At 38.5% G+C, this 21,838-nt stretch overlaps 1 protein-coding gene across 1 annotated transcript in view; it reads right to left on the minus strand.

Moving 5' to 3' along the window:
• CCDC88C (coiled-coil domain containing 88C) overlaps positions 1-21,838 on the minus strand; it is a 98,621-nt gene that overhangs the window by 24,438 nt on the left and 52,345 nt on the right. Inside the window, exons 6-15 of the mRNA XM_080620188.1 lie at positions 20,211-20,294; positions 19,379-19,519; positions 18,552-18,736; positions 17,907-17,988; positions 17,307-17,465; positions 11,173-11,319; positions 9,632-9,776; positions 6,748-6,929; positions 3,194-3,331; positions 766-1,836 (exon numbers count right to left, since the gene is read on the minus strand). Of these exons, the coding sequence (XP_080476314.1) occupies positions 766-1,836; positions 3,194-3,331; positions 6,748-6,929; positions 9,632-9,776; positions 11,173-11,319; positions 17,307-17,465; positions 17,907-17,988; positions 18,552-18,736; positions 19,379-19,519; positions 20,211-20,294 (2,334 nt within the window). The remainder of the gene's footprint in view (positions 1-765; positions 1,837-3,193; positions 3,332-6,747; positions 6,930-9,631; positions 9,777-11,172; positions 11,320-17,306; positions 17,466-17,906; positions 17,989-18,551; positions 18,737-19,378; positions 19,520-20,210; positions 20,295-21,838) is intronic.

The raw sequence follows: 21,838 nt of genomic DNA on the forward strand, positions 1-21,838 counted from the left end.
GCAAGTTGCAATAACCCGAATACGCCCATGGCTCACTTGGAGTGCCAGGTTCTGGCACATATATCCCTAGTTTGACAATGTCATAATGCTAATTGTGTATTTTTAAAAGATCACTACTAGGAACATTGCAATTACTGCATTCTGCAGTTGAGAGGGATACTGGAAGAGATCACTGCTGCTTAACAGCAGAGCTGCTTAGTATGCTCTCACTCAGCAGGGAAGCATTTGGGAGGAAAAAGCTGTAGGTAGTTATAAAGCAAAAACTTGGTGCAGCTGTTATTGAAAGGGTTAGGATGGTCATCTGGGATGGTCCTTGTCTTAACTAAACCTGGTTTAGAACAGAGATATTAATGTGTCCTCAATAAGTCTTCTAATTTCTATGCTTAAGAGTCAATCTTGTCTGCTGGTGTCATGTTAGCAGTTAACAGTTTTGTGGTCATGGGGGTAGAGAAAGTATCAAACCTTTTTGTTTACAGCTACCACATGGGAACTGCGTTAAAACCCTACTCAGCATGAAAAAAGATGGCACTTGGAGACATTGTGTTTGTGGACACAAAGTGTTACACAGCAATTTTTGGCAGGTTCCACTTTGCAAGGCAACACTATCCAGTGATGGCTGATAAAGCTATGAAGATCTCCTGATGAATTAAACATGAATTAATCATGAATTAAACAGTCATGAGACAGATGACTTCCTCTGGTACTTCATAGAGCTGAAATAAAAAACCAGCATTATATCGAAACCAGCACTATTATTTTGCTTACCTCTCTCAATGTAGCCAGTGTTTTTTTATCAATTGTAACTTGCTTTATGAGATCTTTATTGTCCTTTTCAAATTCTTTCAGCTTGTTAGATGACTCTCTGAATCGAGCCATTTCCTTTTCTAGCGTTTTGTTTTCTTTCTCAGCAACCGCCAACTTTACTGTACTATCATCCAAAAAAGCATCTTTCAGCTCCACTTGCTGCCAAAGCCGTTTTGTTTCTTTCTCTAACATTTTTTTGTCTTTCTCAAGCTGAGACATTTCTTGTTCCAGGGCTTTGTTCTCCTTTTCCAATCTCTCGAGCCGTTTGGCAGAAACCTTTAGCTCTTCAAGGTTTCTCTGAAGGACCTGATTCTCACTCTCCATTCCCTGTACCTCTTTTTCTAACTCCTGTATCCTTTGGCTGCTGTTCTCTACAATTTGCTGAAGTCTCTGGTTTTCAGAGCTGACACTCTGATAGCTTAGCTCCAGCCTCTCTGATTTTTTGCTCAATGCTTTTAACATTTCCACATTCTTTCTTAAGTCCTCTTTCTCCCTCTCCAACTCTTTATTTTCTGCTTCTATTTTTGCCATTTTTGTGCCGGTAAATCTCATTGTCTCCACCACTTTTCTAAGCTCCAGATTTTCTTCATCCAATTGCTTATTGTCCCTTTCCAGGTCCCCAAGCCGGATGGAAATATTCTGCAATGTGTCCAGGGATTTTCTTAGCTTCCTATTTTCCACTTCGAGATCTCCATTCTCCTGCTCAAGAACTTCCACTTTTTCTGTCACTATTTTCATCACTGCTGCCTTCTTTGTGAGCTGCTCATTCTCCCTCTCCAGCCGATGGAGCTCTTTTTCCATCTCTTCCACTCTTTCCACTTTTTCTCTAACCTGGTCGAAGTCCTTTTGCAATCGTTTCTTCTCAAATTCCAGCTTGCTCAGTTTGCTACTTGTCTCTGTAACTGTTTCATGAAGGATCTTGTTCTCTTTTTCAATATCTTTTACTCTTGCCTCGCTGCTCACTTGAGATCTTTGCCTCAGTGACACAACCACTTGATTAAGGTGATCGTTTTCTTGTTTAAGGTCCTTTATCTACATAAACAACCATGCAAATGTTACTTATCTACCTTACAAAGTGCAGTATAAGTTAGTCCTGAAGCAGACAGATGACTGTTAACAAAACCACGTCCACTTAATTCAAGACCGATTTCTCAATAGTTTTCCCTGACTAAAACCAACAACCTAAAGTAATGAAAAAAAAGTTACCTGTGGAAACCTGTGATTCTAACAGATTAAAAGTGGTGCTATATTCCTGCTACCAGCTAAGAAGTTCAGGGCAGAAAACACCTTGGAGAAGATGCTTTGTAAGGAATTATTCCTAATAAATGGTATCTTTCTGTCTAGGTTTACAAACTCCATAATGTTTGAAACTTTTGAGAACTTATAGCAGTTATGGATCTCATTAAGGACACTCTTTCTTTAAGAACAATACACTTATCCCACTGGTCAAATTTCAGCTGAAGCAATTGTGATTTACACTGTAATGCGCATTAGATTCTTATCTAGACAAAATCCACAGAAATCAAAAAGGACTGGGACAAAGAAAAAATTCAGAACCTGCCCTTCCTGGTGATTGAGGATAATTCTGGTTTTACTTCCTGGCCACCTGTGAAGCATTCACTAATTCTCACCACAAAGAGTCTATATGTGTTCTAACTGAAATGCAGGACTTTGGTGGTAAAGTGCAGTTTCCTCGGTAGAAGTCTGGGTAAGAACCCTTCAAGATGAAGAACGCTACACAAATAAGGCATTCATCATTTCTTCACCCACAAAACTTTGAGCAGATCTTAATACACGGTGAATATATACAGACCACTCTTCAATGATCTGTCTTCATTTCTTCACTAGTCAAATTAATACAGATGATACCTTGCACAGACCTGTAAGATAGTTTCAAGGCATTGCACATGAACTGCAGCACAGCAGTAAAAACTGAAGGGCATTTAAAACATCTATCCAGAAGTCATAAATGCTTTCTCAGCATCTTCTCTGAAATAGAGCAAAAATGGTTGGGTGGTTAAAAAAAAACCCAACTAAATAATCATACAGGTGGCAGAAGACCAATCTTCTGCAATAAACTGGGGTTTTATTTGTACATCTAAAACTAATTGGTATCCCATTTAGTAAGATCCAGGGCTTTTCTCCCCAAAGAGGGAAGGTCTATCTTTACAACAGCCTGAAGATAACCCTGTGGCAACAACAGCAGTAGGTACCATCACATGCTGTTATATTTTGCTTGAAGAAGCCTCTCACCTACATTTGAACAAGTTCAATCTGCATTGAAAAGCCCTCAAATTGCCCTGTCTCCCTGAACCAGATGCTTTAAATCGCATCACTAAATTACCATTACCGAGCACATGCTTTCATATTGCATTTGTGAAGTTCGCACCTGTCTGTCTTTGTCAGCTTTTAGAGTCTCCATGATGACTTGTAGCTGCTCTTTATCTTTTATCAGCTCCTCACTCAAGGTCTCCAGATCTTGATTACTTTGCTTCTCTTTTTCAATTTGATTTTGCAACTTCTCAATCTGTGTGGACAGAATACACCAAAACACATCAAACACAGCTTGCCAAAATGACTGTCTGCACTTGAAGATATTTTGAAGACCAGAAAGGATGAAGACTATGGTGGAAAGATGTAATCCTTCCCTTCTGCACCTTGCCAGTCTCATAGGAGGAAATGGACTGTTTTGTTTTTCTCACAGGGCCAAGAATCTCCTCCAAGCCTAGTAAGATCAGAGCATGCAAGGTACAGCACTAAGAAATGCCTGGCTGAATACCCTGTTGTGTTCCTGTCGTCAATTATTTAAGTTTCTGGTGCTCACCTTTCTGAGGGATTTGCCGCCTTCTAGACTTTTCATCACTGATGGCCTTAATCTACCAGTGTATGAAGAGAAAGCTATTAAAAAAAAACCAAACTCAAACTATCAGGAACAAAGGACAATCACTGCAGCAATAAACACTTCCAAGTTTACCTTCTCTCTCCCTGTGCTCTGTTGGCTCTCTCTTCTCCCCAGCTAGTGACAACAGTGCATTTAAAAGATTTGTGAATAAGGTCCCAGTCCTACAAGGAATGATGTTTTTTTACTCCCTCTTTTTGAAAGTTGCATTTATAATTCACTAAGCACTGAAAAGCAGTAGATCAGAAACAAGAGGTTCAGACAGCTAGGCTCCCCAAGTCAAGAAGTATTCCTTTACTGGCTTGTAAAGCACTGTGAGCACCTACAGCTCTGCACAAGCATCAGCTCATTTTTTTGTGTTGGTATTATGAACTCTGCCAACAGTGAAAATATCAATGAAAAGGTATTAACAGTAATTCTTACAAGTGGGAAATAGCTGGAGGCTGGGCTCTGCCTATGTCAACATGTGCCTCATTACAGGAAGTGTTTTAACAAGCAGAGGCTGCTCAGATTTGAGATCAGAAGGACTTAACAGAAATATAACCACATTTAGGTTCATTGGTCTCAAAGGAGCTGTTCAGGGAAAGCTGGAACAAACTCGGTAGCTCAGCAATACCTGGTCGTCACTAGCAGCTCACAGAAAACTGAAAGCAAGTAAGAAACTACTGTTCACAGCTTGTTTCAGTCCAAAAAAGTCAGGAATGCAAAGAATACAGACAGGTACTTGGACTGCTATTACTTGACTGTGCCTGAAAGGAAGGTTTTCTATTATTAGCTCCTCTGAAAACATTGCAAGAAAGGAAAAAAAGATGCATGTGACTTTCCCTTCACATTATCTCCTTTGTACCACCTGAATAATACTGTTCTGGCTACATGATCCTTTTACGCACTAGATCAGCAGATAGCCAAACATACTCAAATGACAATTTTTGAAAGTCTCACACACTGGATGAAATCTGGATGTTAAATGACTTTCAGGAGGTAAGATTTTACTATGGGTATCTCAAGAAAGCCAGAAAAACCCCTCAGGCACACAACATTTGAGGGAAAATACTTCTTTATCTTATCTTGTGACTTTATACGTGCTTATCTTTTAACAGTCCTTAGAAACTGTTGCACTTTCCTCTGTCTACTGTAGTAAACATTCTGCAAAGAATCAGAGTGACTTCCTCTATTATTCCCCCGGCACAACTCTCTGTGTTCATGCATACCCTCTAATTAAGTGGATACATGTGTGAGAGAAATACAAAAACATGTTAGAGAAAGAGATTAGAAGATAATTCAAATATCTCAAATCAAGACTATTATACACATCATGTACCAGGCCTCTGTACACTCTGTACTCTGTAGTAGACTACAGAGTGCTGTTTGCTACCTTTTTCCTCCCAAAACTTCCCTGAAGAGAAGGTGAAGTCCACCAACAGCTTGACCAGCCTGTGGTATTCAGTCAACAGCTCCCATCGTACTCTGTGTTCTCTGGTGTAGAGTTCATGCATCTCAACTGCTCTTAATAGTAGTATTTTTACCTGCCATTTTTTTCCCCCCTCATTGATCTGATACATACAGTGCCCCCCTTTCACCATTCCACTACTGGTTTTTGCTTTAATTAACTACCAGACCTGTATGTGACCCCCACCCTGCCCATGCACTCAACATCAACATCAGACTAATTCTGGAATCACAACTGTTGACACCAATACAGTGCCATGACAAGAGGTGCCCACATGAATCTGCCTGGGGCAAAGCCAAAGGTTGACCGCAGTTGTTCAAGTGCCTTAAATTGCTGTACACCACAGGTATCTGCTGAGTGATTTATATGCTTTGATCTCAAATTTTAAGCATGTGAATTAGAGCTGGAGTGAATTACTCATAAACAACAGGTCATAAATGGCAGTGTGGAAGAAGGAGTACAGTGAACTGAATATTTGCAGTTTTCCTTGCTCACAGAAGACAGACAAGATGCAGAACTGGTCTCTCAACTTGGCAAAAGACTTTCTCAAGAAGATGGAATGATCCAGTGATAGATACCAGCTCTCCTCAGCAGAGAAACTGGCATTCTGCTAGTTACAATTTGGTAATCCATGATCAGCATTTCTTTCTTCCCTTGTCCTTAAAAGCATTCAGTTAGCTCATAGGCAGGTCAGAGAAGACTGAAATCTCTGCATCAATGTCTCACAAAAAGAGGTTACAGCAGTAATGGAAAAAGGAAAAATGAGCCTTATATTCTGGATAATTCAGCAAAAGTAGGAATGTGGAAAAAACTGACATGGAAATTCTTCATACTCAGACTAGCAAGTATCATCTTTCCCCACCAGCACCTGGCTCAATTAATCAGAGTTCAGGATGCAAGTTACTAGACAGACAAAAACAAAGTGAGTGGTTGGAGGTGACTGAGCACTGTGTTTCACAGGGACAAGCACTGGCATTTCAGCTGAATATAATAATGGTTAATAATAGAGGTGTATATATAAAAATAAATCTAAAAAGTGATGATCTGCATGTTTGTTATAAAGTTTAAAAGAATGCAGGTCTTTGCAGAAAGAGAACTTCTAACAGCCAAAATGACAAGAGAAAGAGCTGATCCAGACCTATTGACAGCAAATACAGACTTATTTTAAAATATACTAACCTGAATTCACCTGTATGATTTATTTCACTTACATGGAAATAATATAAAAACTTTCAACCACAATATTCAACGTGGCCATGGTTTCCTTGTGTAGTAGTGACTATCATAAGATGACAAAAAGGGACACAATCAACAGTACAATCTGACGGGGGAAAATGAGCACTGAAAGATAGCTTTTATGAAACAGGAACAGCCACTTTTGCTTACAATTATGGACGTAAGTAGGCAGCGAAGTAGAAGACAACAGAATACACTAATGTTAGAATGCAATTGAATAGATGGGCCTCTAAACACGCCCAGTCTTCTGGTGAACATGGGTGAATTCCCTGCAACCCCTCATTGCTCAGGAATGCCATACAGCCCTGGGTGCACTGTGCTTAAAAGCTGAAAAGCTCTGCTCCTGCAAGCAAATTACCTTTTTGCTAAGCTGTTGATTTTCCTTTTCTAGTTCCACGAACTTTAGGCTGCTCTCTTTGGAGGTCAAGGAAGCATCTCTCAGCTCTTGGATTGTGTTCTGCAAGCTCTGATTATCCTTCTCCAGCTTTAGTATGCGACTTGAAGCACATTCATTCAACTCAAATACAAAGGACTTTCGGGCTGTTGAAACATGAGAATCAGAAGGTGAATTCAGAAACATCTCCCTTCCCAGGTTCTTAAGATTCACCTGTATGAAGATAATTGCAGTCAGATCCTTATCATTTCAGCTTAACTGCAAAGTAAACACTTTGTTAAACACAGAAACCATTTTGACAGACAACAATTAAGACCTTTAATAACTAAATATTTTAAGAGATAACCATCTTAAGTTACTTTCCTAACTCTTCTTAAAGTTGCTTTAAACATGTTAGCAATGTGCTTAATGTTGGTAGCAAAATACACTTTGATACCCTCTCATACTTCCATCAGAGGAAATAAATTGAGGCAGAAAGTAAACCACCATGACATGTTTGCTAAAACAGCAAGATGGTGCACTTCCGAAAGCTAGTGAAAACTTACGTATTCAATCACATTTAGCCATGAAAACAAAAATCTTACACAAGCGAGTTCCAATGCTCATCTTCACAGATACTTCACCAAGAATAAGCTGAGTCAGGGAGGATATTTTACTATCTGATAACCCAGGCACAGGACATCTATCAGAATGTTAATTCCAGAAAAGTGTCTGAAGTTGAAATCTCAGAACTAACATTTATGCAAGTTTTACAACAGAGATGTTAATTTACTCTAAACATTTGTAGATCAAAAGTCCCACTAACTCTCAGCCTTAAATCCCAGCATCAAAGCCTCATTGTTCTGTTCATTTCTCTGCTCAGGACCTGAAATAATTATAAGAGTAACCCTTTGTTTCACTTGGAATAATTGCAACCCTTCACCTCAAAACCACATTTCATAAGAAGGTGGCTTTAATATTGTCTTGAAGTCTCAAGATTATTCACTCCTGCTAAACAATCAGCACTATTACATACAGCACACTAAATACTTTAGAACAGTTGGATTTCTGAGAATGGTACAATCCCATTTGTCTCTTTTATGGAGCATCACCTAGAAAGTTTTGGTCAAATGAAGACTGAAATAGTAAACATTAACTAAATAACCCATTTGAGTTCTGTTCTGAAGCAAAGCCCATCCAAGTGACTTTTTTCCACACCTCTTTTTAATTATTTTGAATAAAATATTGCAAACTAGCAACTAAAATCTTCTGCTATCTGCCACCTTTGCAGACTTAACTTGAAATCCAGGAACAGGAGGTTTTCCAAAAGAGCTTTGCAGACTGACTCAGTTTGTACAAACAGCAACATGCATTGAAATGGAACTTCTCAAAAAGAATTATTGTGAAAGCAGGACAGCACTTCCATGAGCTAGTTTAACGTTTTAAAATTTAATGGTTTTAGTGCTTTCAAATAAGGCTTCCTTCACTAATTTTTTTTTCCTATTGAATATAAATGGTTACTTGTTTTTCAGTTCCTCTTACTCTCTTTTCTTTGGTTAATCAGAGAGATTCTGAAGCTCCAGTGATGAAATGCTAAGCAGTGATAGAATCTCATCTTTTTTCTTCCTTTCCTTTTATACCACTCTGTTGAGCAAATTTAGGAAGTTATGTTTGACAGAAATGAATGAATAGGAAATAACAAAATAAAACAGGCATCCTTCTTTTTATTACATCACTAACAGACCCAAATCAGGTACAGGGAAAAACTTGCTATATGAAACAAGCCAGAAAATTCAATAGTTTTACAATTTCCTGAAATACATTTTATCAAACTTTGTAAGTTTTGAGAGAACTGTATTTTTCCCCCCACTGGCTAATATAATAAGCAGTATCTTTATACATAAGGAGGAATAGAGTGTCATTCACTTCTCAGGCTAAGGTAAATCTGCTTTGCAAGATTATTAATTAAAAGTAACAAATAATTAGCCATTAATGCCATTGAAGAGAACTCAGATTATAGACAACAAGCAGATTTGGTGTCAGGCACACATTCAGTTATTTCACAGAACAAAGCTATTCTTCTAGACCGCTTTACTGAAAACTGAGCATCTGCTTATTCTAATACACTCCTTTGTCTTCAAGTTAAACTGCTCCTGGTACTCAAAGCCAAACATGCAAGTCTTACCAGAATCAGGTGAGTAACCAGCAAAAGCTGCACATGGAACTGCACAAAACAGCTTATCTTTTATATGCAAAATTCCATTTTGCATTGTTATTTAGGCTGGTATTATAGACAGAATGAATGTTAGACACTGAAACCAATGATGAAAACTGAGTAGTGAAGGAAGCATTAGTTATGCATTTGATAGTCATGGAAATCAAATCAACCATTCAAAAAAAAAAGTCAGCCCGTTATTTTAACTGTACACATTTTTCAGCATCTAGTAAAAATAAATGACTTCAGCACACACCACTTCCTGGGACTTAAAGACCACTAATTGTCTGTACTAATTGTACTAAAGAATACTAAAGATCACAGACTCCTCCCAGCCATTCAGTTAGAAATATCCAATGTGACATTTCTGCTTGGTCATTTGCAAAGCTTCTTTAAAATTTTTATCATTTTATTTAAAAGGCACTCTCTCAGTGACAAACAAAATAAAAGGAAAACATTTTAATGCCATCAAAAGAAAGTGAAAGAAATGAAAAGATTACATTTTAGGAGTTCCAAAACACTAAGTTCAAAATCAAGTGGCTGAATGAGGGACGTTCTCAGGCTTTGATTCAAATTCTGCTCCCACCTCAGTCAATCAAGCTGCCTACTCTGAAAGAGACCACAAACACAACAGCTACCCCAGCTGGTACTTACTATCTGCAAGATCTGTGCTTTTAGACAGTTGTTCCAGTTCCCAGCCTAGGTGTGCAGATTCATTCATGCTCTGTTTCTGTGCAATCTCCAAGACCATGTTCTCCTCCAAAAGCTCTTCAATTCTCTTCTTGTCTGTGTCCCGGTCCTGTGCAATACACACATGAATGAAACGGCATATTCAGCTCATGCATAAGATTTTTCTGTCAGTTGAACTGCTACAACCACAGCACATGTAGAGGGTAGAAGAATCTCCTTAAACACTGTGTGCTTTTATACTGAAATACATGTACAGCATTAAATGTTTGCTGTTGTCTACCATACATGCCACAGAATGCAGTGCAGAGACACCCAACTGGCCTTGTAGAGTCAGCTCTGGTCCATGAAGCACTTGGAGGGAGGCTGACTGGAGTGAGAACATACTGGGCCATGACAGGGCCAAGACAAGTCAGGGCTAGTAAGGCAGGCTGGATTCAAGCCGTCTCCAGAGCTAAGTTCTTCAAAAACACATAGCATCATACACCGACACTTGAGGTTCTGCAGATACAACCTTGAATTCTACTGAGCTTCTTCAACTCATCACATTAAATTTGGATCCAGTCATATCTGCCTCATAATTTGGGTCTTAAAATATCCAGAAAACAGATCTGGAGAATGAATCTACAACGCTTCTCATGACTACTTTGGACATTTGCATTTGTGGGAGCTGAAATGGTGCCTCAGAGGGTGCAAAATTTTCAGAAAGCATAACAGAAAAATTCATCAAGTCACTCCGAAAACTGTAATTAGAAATCACCAGCCATTTTGGAAAAGCTGGAGCATGACACGACTCTTATAATGCTCTGAATTAGTCATTAAACATAGCTTCACACAGCACCCTCACGATCTTAGTTTCCAACAGGCCCTTTTGGAAACCTTATACTGTTAAATCCACAGGAATTCAAAACACAGTGGGATAAGAGAACTGTTAAGTAAAATACAAAAGATGAAAATATTTGTTATTACTAGTGAGATTATAAAATTCAAAGTTGCTTTTTGTTTGTAGACAATCTGCCATTTCTTGCATTTCCTTTTCTGTGAAGCAATAAGCCATGTCTGATTCACACAGAAATAAGTTTGTGAATTTTGTATCTTTTACAGCAGTAACAGATTCTTAAAGTCACTGTAATGGCTGGGGCTTTTGTTTCCAAAGTGAAAGAGCATTTATTACAGCAGATTTAATTTCTTATATTTAAGAGATTTCAACTTACCTGATAACATCACCATTATCAACATGCATGAAAGCAATCTTTATTTTTAAATTGTGACATACCTTTTTGTATAAAATTAAATTCAGTCGTACACAAAGAAACACTGACAATATTTACACTGTTAACATTATAACATTTCAATAATTCATGGACACAAAGTTCAATTCTAAAGACCTCTTAAAAAGCGCTGTGTATTTATTTGCCTGTCTCCATTGGTTTCTGCAACACGAGTCTATGACCTAGCATAAAACCAGAAGTTCAAAACATTAGCATAACGAAAAAGAGAGGACGTACCAGCTCTACATCATGAAGTTTGGATTTCAATTGCAAATTTTCCTTCTCTAATTCATGTAGTTTATCACCACGAGCCCTTGCCATTGTTAGCTGTTCTTCTAGCATGGCCTTTGTTTCAATTAATATAATGTTGTCCTCTCTTAATTCCTAAGGAGAAAACGTAACAGTGTTAAATCTCTTTACATAAACTGACTTTTCAAAGATGAGGTGACTTTCATAAACCGACACTACAACACACAAAAAAATCTTGACATGATTCTGTTTCATAAAGAAGCTTTTACCTGGTATTTTAGTGGGAGATGATAATACTATGTTTAATTATCTGTGAATCATTAATGCAAACTAAATCTAATCTTTTTTATCCCGTTCCGAATTTTAGATGTTTAATGGGGTTGGTTTTGCTTTATGTGAGGCTAGATAAAGAGGTGCAAAGAGACTCAAGTTACAGAAAATCAACTGTGTCCATATCCGTTTCAGTTCACTTACATGTAAATGTCTGCTTAATAAAGTTTCTTTATTTCATGAACAGAATTTTAATTAATTTAAACAAATGAAGTTGTTTTATATTTAACTTTTAACACACACCCTGCCCCATTCGCAATAAATACATGAGCATTAACTGCACACACCATGTTGCTTATCCGTTACAGCTTCTGAATCTGTTTTTACTGAGTAAAAATTCGATCTACTATTCTGCTGTAGACACAGCATTAGAAACTAGTTAGTTATGCTGCACTCCAAATGTTCCTTTCAAAGTAACAAATGAAGCTCCATGCATTCAAGAATCTTATCTCCAGAAACAAGAAATGTCCAAAGCATAAAATCTGGCAATGTACTCTTGGTCATGTTTTAAATGCATTTATTAAATGATGTCTATTTCAAGTTACAATACCTCACTGCTAGCTTTTACTCCTCAGATAAGTCTTGAGTCAGAGACAGAATTTTCTATGGCTGGAACATAGCAGCATTTAAAAAAATTAAATGGACACAGGAAGGATTTTTGCCCAGAAGAGTTATAATGGGGCAAGAAGCAGCTTATTTGATCCTCTGAAGAAATCTCCTTTTGTCTTTCCTTGCTTTACTCTCTCTTCTCTCCATCCTTTCCCCTGCTCCAATAAAATATGCAAAAATAGAATTATGCACACAAGCAAGATGAAATGATTATGGCTTGACAAGTTGTTCCTAGATAACTGTCTTCAAAACGCAAAGTCTCTGCTGACATCAGTGTTCATGTCTGCTCTCTCAGACCACAAATATCCAAACCAAATAGATTCCTGAAACATTACCAGGCGTGAGCAAATCCCTTTCACTGCTAAAGCAGCTACTGCCTTCTCATTTTTCGGAGTAGGATCAGCCTTAAGATGCCTCATGTGGCTCAGTTATTAAAAAGAAAAAAAAAAAAAAAAAGAAAAAAAGATAGCTGTAAAGCACAAGTTAAAGAGTGTCTGATGACAGCCACTCCCCTTGCCTTTAGATACTACAGTGGAACATGATTTAGTAGTCTTATATAGCCAGTAACCTTAGTTCCTTGTTGCATCTTGACTGTAGATGGTAGAATATGGAAAGTCTATCTTACTCAGTACCATACTGCCCTTGATTTCTCAGTGGGCCAGCTACCAGCTTGCAAAATATGAGAAAAATATTTGCCTACTACATTGCCATTAAAAGGACAACTGCATGTTAGTGTTTGTAAAGTGGTTTACCACAATTAAAATGTCTGAGTATGTAAGTAACTAAAACAATTATAATACTGAAAAGCTAATTTTACAGAACGAGCATTTTTGACCAAGTCTGGTCTAACAGGGTAACTTGAGAGCAGGCAAACTAAAAAGGCTGACGCTAAACTTATGACAGACCAGAGGAACTGCACGACAAAAATACGCTGGGTGTCATACAAAGTGCCAGAATACCTGTAATGGAACAGTGACATGACAAGAGATTATTTTGCTAGATCATCACACTTAATCTGGACCACAGCCCTAAGAAGTAAGGTGGTGTCTGACCTCAAAAACATGACCTCAGAACTATCCCCAAAACTGCCTACCAAGCAGGAACTTGTTATTTTAGCGTCTCATGAAGAGTCAAGCCATGTGCCAAGTAAATACACATATCCAGGCTCTGGTACAAACCACACGTCACTGGGAGCTGCAATATGTGGAAGACTGAAGCACTTTCCATTGAGCACGCAGGAGAAGTGGACAAGTCAGTTCAAAGCAGTTCTGATGAAATCTTAAATTAATAACCTGGTGGAAATGCCTGCTATGGCAAGGTCAACATTGCTCACTGGTGTGCCCATGGTTTGAGGTCATCTTAATATAGAAAAGTTCATATAATTTAAATAATTACTCCATGGGAGCTTTGTAGAGTTACTTCTCAAGGACTGGAAGGTAAAGCTATCCTAACTAAACATGTCAGCACTAACATCTCCCAGAAGTCACTGGAACAACATAATTGACCTAAAAATGCATCTGGCTACAAATCCCACTTGTTAGACTATCAGCAGGTGGTGGCCATGGGGTGGTGGTGCTTCCATTGAAACAAAGATTGATTTTTTTCTTTAATTAACAAACACACCAACATTATTTTCTAACTATGAGTTTATTTTTAAACTGACAGCAATTTAGTTGGCTTTGGGGTTTTTTTTGGTTTGTTTTTTTTTTTTTTTAAATACGCTGAAATTTACTAGGCAAGGGACTAAAAAAAAAACCCTTTTGCTTTATATCACTTAAATGGTGATGGTTTAATATCCAACAAATATAGTTCTGCTTTTGTGATTTCTAAAATAAATTACAAATTGTGGTTTGATCCTGTATCACTGTGCCTTGAAATAGCTTTAAGAATATGCACTGTGTACTCATATGGTTACAATTAACTCTGGGTCTCAGTGGTTGCGCAATCAGGGTGTGTTGCTACTGGAAAACATTTTAAGAAACCTAAAGTAGTAATCAGATTGTTTAAATCAGAAACTAGAGAATTTGCACACACATTCAAACCTAGTTTTTAAACAGAGTTCAAACCTCTCCCTTTTGGCAGCTCAGAAGCTGTCCCTGCTGAGCTGCTGTTAACTGTTAACACAGTTAACATCTTGTGACAATCAAACATTGCCTTGGACAGCTATATGAAAACATACAAGAGCTGCTTTTGATTTAACATTCACATAAATACCTCCCGTCACCCCACATGGAAATGTGATTGCAGTGAGAAGGAGAAAGAATGGGCAAGGCAGACTCCCTGGCCTCAGAAAATAACCTGATCTCCTGAAGCAGCACAACATTCAATGGTCAGGAATGCTGAAGGGAAGCTTCCTATTGGAGAGAAGCATCTCCTTGGAGGAAGCTCTGCATTACGCTTGCTCCTCCACATTCACACTTACGACCTCATTAAGCTACCTCAGCAGGAAGGACTCCAGAGTACATTCATCTTCAGGTTCCTTGAACGATGGTCAAACTAAAATGTCATTTCATAACAACTTTGTCAAGACATACAGAAAAGGAAACAATACACACACCGAAAAGGAAACAATACACACACCTAAATGTGTTATGTTCACGTAGAGAACTGTTCTTTCCGCACTCCTTCTGCAGTGGCTCTTCAAACCTCTTACCACCACCACTGCTGATTTGTACCATGTGCTTTCAGAAACTACTTGTAAGCTTGCTCACAATTCCTAAAGCTTGTCACAGTATCGCACATGGAGCACATTCCTTATTTTTTGCTCAGACTACCCAATGTGTATATGAACTACAAGAGGAAAAAGATTTTTAAGTGCCCATTTAATAGATTTCTGCATTGATGCATGCAGGTAAACCCGCTTTTTTCTTCTCACTTACTGATTTGGCACCACTTATTAACAATCCTGTCAAGACACTATGAGCCCTAAGGCATCATGTTACCAAAGAAAAGTAGCTTACGGTATACTTTATGTACCTACATTTTCATTGCTGCGTCTCTATATGACTTGTTCAGGTTTTAAGTCTTGGAGCATAGGAAGCCAGCTGCAACCAGCAAACGCCATGAGATGAACTGGCACTGTACCATCGAGTAGTAAAAATTTCTACCATGTTACATTGCTGCACAAATCTTACAACTTGGAATTGTAAGCCAAACAATGGGAGGAATCTGAGCAGACATGGAACTGATTCCAGTCATTAAGCCTTCTTCTGGATGGGTGGGGGACTTGAGACAGATAAGACAGAAACTGAGGGACCACAGAAAGTTGGGTACTGGCCACCGTGCACAGCCTTTGTGCTACTCCAAGACCATAAAAACCACAGAATAGCACCATGTTGAATCCTCTGGGTGTATCAGCATGAGACCGGTCGAGTTGGCCTGATGTTACCACTACAACACTGGCGGCCCATGGCTGTGCCAAGACTCGATCAATGATGGAAGAGGGAGTGGTGAGAATGTGAAACTCTCTGGCTGTGCAACCCTGCTGCATATTAGAAGAGCTCAGCCCCTTGCAGCACCAATTATGTTTGCTACAGGCCACATGCTGGCCCACAACTGGAGTAGTGCCATATCGAAGGGAAATATTCTTTGTCCCACTACTGTATTTCAGGCAGGTATCCTTGGAGAGCCAGCACTTACCTCTGACGCTCAATACTTTCACCAAAAACTGACAGGGTCGAAGAGGGAGTGAGGAAAATTGGAAAAATTTGAAACTGAAGTGTAGGTCTCTTTACTGAGCGGTATGCTAAGCAAGATAAGCATGCAGATAGCACAGCAGGAAACTGCTGGCTTTAGGACAAGCAAGGAGGCCAAGAACTCAAAACCAGAAGAAATAGCTACTCCCTTGATCTCAGATGGAGACAAGACTAAAGAACTCTTCTTCTAGCTCTGGCTAAATTATCTGAGCAGAGGTAGATGCTAACTGACTCCAGTGCACAATAAAAAGGTAAATGCCAGGATGCCACAGTGATAGCTGGTGTGCCAGGTTAACGCACGACTGATTTGTCAGCTTGAGGGAGAAAAACAGAGCTTCATATTTCCTAATGTAAACCAGGAATTACTGAGAGGGAAGACAAGCTTTTGTAGTCTATCCATACATTTAATAACTATGCATTTTAGTGAACCTATTCAGAAGCAGCAGCAGCTAGCTGGCCCGTTAGCTTAGGGGTGGGGGAAATTGTTTACAAAAAGTTTATAGAGCAGAAATAAGGTTTGCGTTTTGGGCCAGAGGCCTGGCAAATGAGAGTTACATCATCATTCTTGTACCACAGACCTGGGATTTTATTTAGTTATAGTGAGACTGCCAATTACTGAACCTCCATGTGTTCACCAAGTCTGGGTATTTATTTGACTTGGCTGAAGTGTACGTGAATTATTGAGAATTTAGGTGAGGATGGCTCAAAGAACCCAAAGGATGGAAAAATAACAGCAATCTGGCCTAATTTTAAGGTCAGCCATACTGTGATCAATGACCTGGTGTAGATGGTCTGCAAGGTCCTTTCCAATCTAAGTTAATTAATTAATTCCAGGATGGGCATAGCTGCAGGTGACTAAGCTGAGTAACTGGCACTACTGCTGGATAAAAACTATACCTTGCTCATTGATATACCCTACTCAGGGCACGAGGGAAGATCCAGATTTTCTCTCCTTTATACTACAAGCAACAGTTGCAAGAAAGGGGTGTCAAGAATTTGTCACCTAGGTCATGCTTAAAAACACCCAGACATTTTAACAACAGTTGCATCTGCTACGAATCCCTAAAGAAAAAATACCGACACATTCATTTAGCTGGTTTATATATTAAATTTAAAATGCTGGTCAAAGGAACAACTCTGGAAGACAGGGATTTTACCTAAGAGCAAATTTTCAAGGCTAAACTAAAGGTCTGGATTCTCTAGAAGCAGCACCCAGAAAGGTCTGTCTTGTTTAGCCACATAATGCTGAAACACAGTATTTATTAAAATTAAAGGGTATTTATTTTCTCAGTGCATCAAATCTTCCTTGCCACTGAAAGAAGCTGCAATGTTGCTAAGTCAATAACTATGGTGTATGTTAGGAAATTTCTACTTGCTCTGATGTTCTGCTACAGTCAGCTCAATGACAAATGACACATGGACTGGTAACACAACAAAATCCAAACACTAAGGATTACTCAGCAAATATTTCCCCCCATTTTCACTTGCCTCCATGCGAGCTTTGTAAAAATCCACATCATGAAGTTTCTCTTTGCACCGAACAAGTTCCATCTCAAGTCTCTCCACACGGTTTGCCCTTTCTCTCAGAGAGTCAAGCTCATCTCTGTATGCTCGGGCAGAGCGAGCATCTGAGGCCAGGTGGATATTCTGTGAGGAGTGAGGAGTAAGTAGAGAGAAAAATCTTGGTTAATACTTCAATGCATGTTCTTTAAAGTTTATTTCTATTTATTTAGTATTTTAAGCGTAGGCAAACAGCATTCCCCTGGTTCAGGAGTAAGAGAATTGTACTAGCTAGTAAAAATTCTCTACAAGACACAGAGGTTCTTCAGGCTGTTGGGACACTGACATTTCTAATACCTAATGCTGCATAAGCTTCAGGCAATACTAGGCTATTTGCAAGCTTAACAAAAGAGACTGCTCTCAACTGGTAAGTTGAAAGTATAGCATTGCTACGCCATAGCCATAATCATCAAACGGCTTGCTGGAGTAACTTCATTAAAAACAGGCGTAGTAATATTTTTAGCCTCACACAGGAAAAGACTTTTTTTAAATAGGGAAGACTGTCACAGTAAAATGAGCCCATCTTACCTCCTGTTTTATTTTTTGCAGCTCTAGTGTGAGCTGCTCAACTTCGTGTTTCGAATCTACAAGCTGCTCAGACTTCTCTTCTCTGAAAATGATTAGAAAAATCTTAAGTGAGAATTTCCCCCATCCAAAATATTAACTATATGGACACTCCTGGGAATCTGGAACAGAAGACAGAAATCTTCTATATTCTGAACATAGAGTCTCTTTGTCATGACAACTTCATAAAAGCAAGGGCTTTTTCTCATGTTATAGATCTGAGTTTACAATTATTTTTCTAGTGAGTACCTCTGTTTAAATCTCATTGGTGCTACTGCTGCCATAACCAGCTTCATTGGCTTCTGGACTTCCCACTGATAATTAAAAAGTGCAGCCAGTCATTGGCATTTTGAAGAGGGGAAGAGAGAGATGAGACACAAAAAGAGAAATCAAAGTAGCCATCACTCTGTGTTTAAAGAACAATTAAGAAAGAAGAAAGATGGAACACACATACTAGCTTCCTACTGCTATGAATAAAAATTTGAAAGTTGTGATTCTGACAGCTCCCATGAAGGCCAGTACACCGAAGCCAGCAGGCACCTGCATTTTTATGATGCTCAAGACTTAACATATAAGTCTCTCTAGAAGCACAAATCACTTGTGACTCACAGCTCCTGCCGGATTCTTCTCAGTTTAGCCTTCGTGTCTGCCAGCTCAACTGCAAGGTGCTGCTTGTCTTCATTAGAAAGAGGGTTGGCTAGGTTTGGTGAAGAATCTGGACTCGGTACTTTCAATGGACTTGGTGGCTGCTGAGACTGCAGATAATCTCTCTCTTGAGTGAGATCTACAATGATCTAGACATACAGAGAAGCATGCAGTGTCAAGAGAGAAATACTATAATAATAAATAGTTTTTAAAGTATCTAAAAATTATTTATAAATGTAGAAAATTATTAGCCTGGCAGTATACAGCATTCAAGTGATAGCCAGGACTGAAGGTTACAAAGAGGAAGAAAGGATCTCCACTATGTTCAGACCACTTAAAAAAAGTTTCTCCTTCCAGTGCTCAAAATAAGTGGCTGCTTTGAGAATTCATAAAAATCAATGGCGACTTAAGAGTTTTAACCAACACAATCACAGTCAAAAACATGAGAGAAAATTAACAGGTTAAAGAAGGCAAGAAGCTTCCTCCAGAGATCTGAAGCAAAAGGAACTGATGAGTCAGCAACAGATAGGGAGATCTTCACATGGAAAAAAAAACTAGAGAAGACATTGGAACCCATGATTGTAGTAGATACCAATGGAGAGACAGGTAAGTAGTCACTCAAAAATGAATGACTGATCAATGAAACAGTCAAAAATCTTTACAGATTTTCAGAATTGTAGTAGAAAGGTGCAGAAGAAACAGAAATCCAATGCACAAACAAGACAAGAGAAGGAATGGAGCCTGCATCTGCTGCTTCACATGAGTCTGATATGGGAAAGAAGCCATCATACTTCTGTGCATTCATCTCTCTCATCAATGAGCCTCTTAAGGTGGAAAACCATATTCCTGGAGAGAGACTCTAGTTCTTCTGGGGCCATATCTGGGAGCTCCAGCCACTGCAAGTCAAAGACATTCTCCTGGTTGTGAGTCACCTGGGAACAGAAACAAAGTCTTTGTACTGGCTGATTTGTAAATCTGTTTGCTGTATATGCTGCATCCCCCAGGTTCTTCTACTGATCTATCAAAAATATAAATATCGTGTTTCACCAAAATCAGATTGCAAATAACAAAACTTATTTGTTGCAAATAACAAAATCTATTTGCAAATAACAAAAGTTAATTGTAACACTACCCACCCATTTCTGGTATTTAGATTTTTTTAATAATTAAGGCTGATTTTTAAAAGTGATCAGATACACATTATGATCAACAGCATGTGTACTTGCACATTACAAGTATGCAAATGTCTTGCTGCAAGCACTGAGGTGGTCACCACAGGGATTTGAAAGGACTGATCCCCCAGTGTACAGTTGGGCTGGTGACTCAGTTTTTTGGAAATATTACATATGTATCCTTAAAACAATTACGTATCCTATAAGCGGCAAGCAAGGCATTTACCACTGCATCTCTCAAAAAGACCGCTGAGCCAAGTAATGTTCCCAATGCCTTTAATTTTCATTTTACAATCTGACTGCAGTAACACATTCAACCTTGTTTTCATGAAGTTCATGAATCCATTGTGAAATTCCAAGCATTAATATTTCATAACAAAAAAAAAAAAAAAAAGTTACATCAAGGAAGGGAGAGATAAAAAGTCAGAACAGACAACACTGAGAGTCCCACCTCCTGAATATGTGACACAATGGCAGCTTGGGTTTCAATATCCAGTTGTTTTATTCTTTCAATAAACTCTTCTTTTCTTTCACACTGTTGAAAGAAAACAACACACCCTGAAACAGTGCTACATATCCTAAAACTTACTGCACCTTTTCTTATTCAATTAAGAAAAAAAAAAAAAAAAAAAAATTCAAAACCTCCCTACATTGCTAATGACAAAATTTTTAAGATCTACACTTTGTCACACCAGAAGGTATAATAACACTTCATTGCTCCATATGGAGCATGAACCAAATTTATTTTGCATTAAATTTTTTAAACTTTCTACTGTCAGTACAATTAAGGCTAAGTTAAATGGCTGGGTTTGCTCTTTAAAAACAAGCTTAACATGCAGTGAGCTCAAGAGGTGGGGCAACTGTGGGAAGAAATCATCACAGCTTCATTAATGGAGCTCCACAAACATAAACCTACACTTACATTGCATCATTTAAACTGTCTGCTTTGCTGTTTTCATTTTGCCTGGTTTTGGCAATGAAAAGAAATGCATCACTTCAGATACTATTCTAATCAATGCATAACATTGCTTGTTGGACCAAATCAACATGTGCTTTAGATAAGAAATGGGACTGAGAAACATTCTGGATAAAAATGACTGACATTTCAGATTAACAGATTTTAGTAAATCTTTTACTTATGGCAGACATCTGCTATCTGTACACCTGTGATTGTACACTAACAACATTATTCCCTTCTAGTAACAACTGTGCATTGTGGAGAACTTAAGCATTGTTTAAAGTTCTTTTTTAAACTCATTTAAAGTGCCCTTTTGAGGCCTGGTTCTGAGTCTCAACCATTCCTTCCATTGGGAAGAACTCATTCTCATAAACAGGGACTGAGGATAAACAGCAGCTTGCTAAATCAGACCTTTATTCTTTGTGCTGCAATGCAACAGGGAGATAGTTCAGCAGTCATATTTCGACAGCTTTACTCTGACATAATTGACTTGACATAGCTCAGCAGGATAAGTGTCCTAAGGCATGACAAAAAACACCAGACGAACCTACAAACATGGACAGTTATAAGCAAAGGCGAGCCCGCAATCATCTATTGTTTACCACCACAGAGGTCTGGTGGGCAGAACACTGACTTCTTTATCTGATAACTGTCATGCATTTCTGTGGAGTTTCCCATATACATTGCCTGTCTCTTTATTTTAACAAATGCCACATAAAAATCCCCACATGAATATACAAAGTATCTATTCATTTCAGATTTTCTACACATAATATTCTATGAAAAGATTATGCAAATAAAGCCAGCATTCATTAAACAAATGTTTAGACTGTTAGCTCATCTGTTTATTTGGCACTAATATGTACTGTCCAATCCGTATTTTAAAACAGTAAGAAAATAAACCAATGATTATCTTGATATCAAGACCACTGTTCAGAGCTTATCTCTTCCCACTTTGTTATCAAAGTGGACTACTTAAGTCGCAAGAGTACATATCCTGTGGCTGATAAAGCACTGGCAACAAATTGAGGCTACTGCTATCACAAAGCGTGCTTCCTTTTCTTGCATTTCTTTCATTCACCTATTGTGTCTTCTCACAATTTCAGCTCACAGGCTGTCTT

This window comes from Psittacula echo (genome assembly GCF_963264785.1).
Source record: "Psittacula echo genome assembly, chromosome: 5".
Classification (NCBI taxonomy): domain Eukaryota; kingdom Metazoa; phylum Chordata; class Aves; order Psittaciformes; family Psittacidae; genus Psittacula; species Psittacula echo.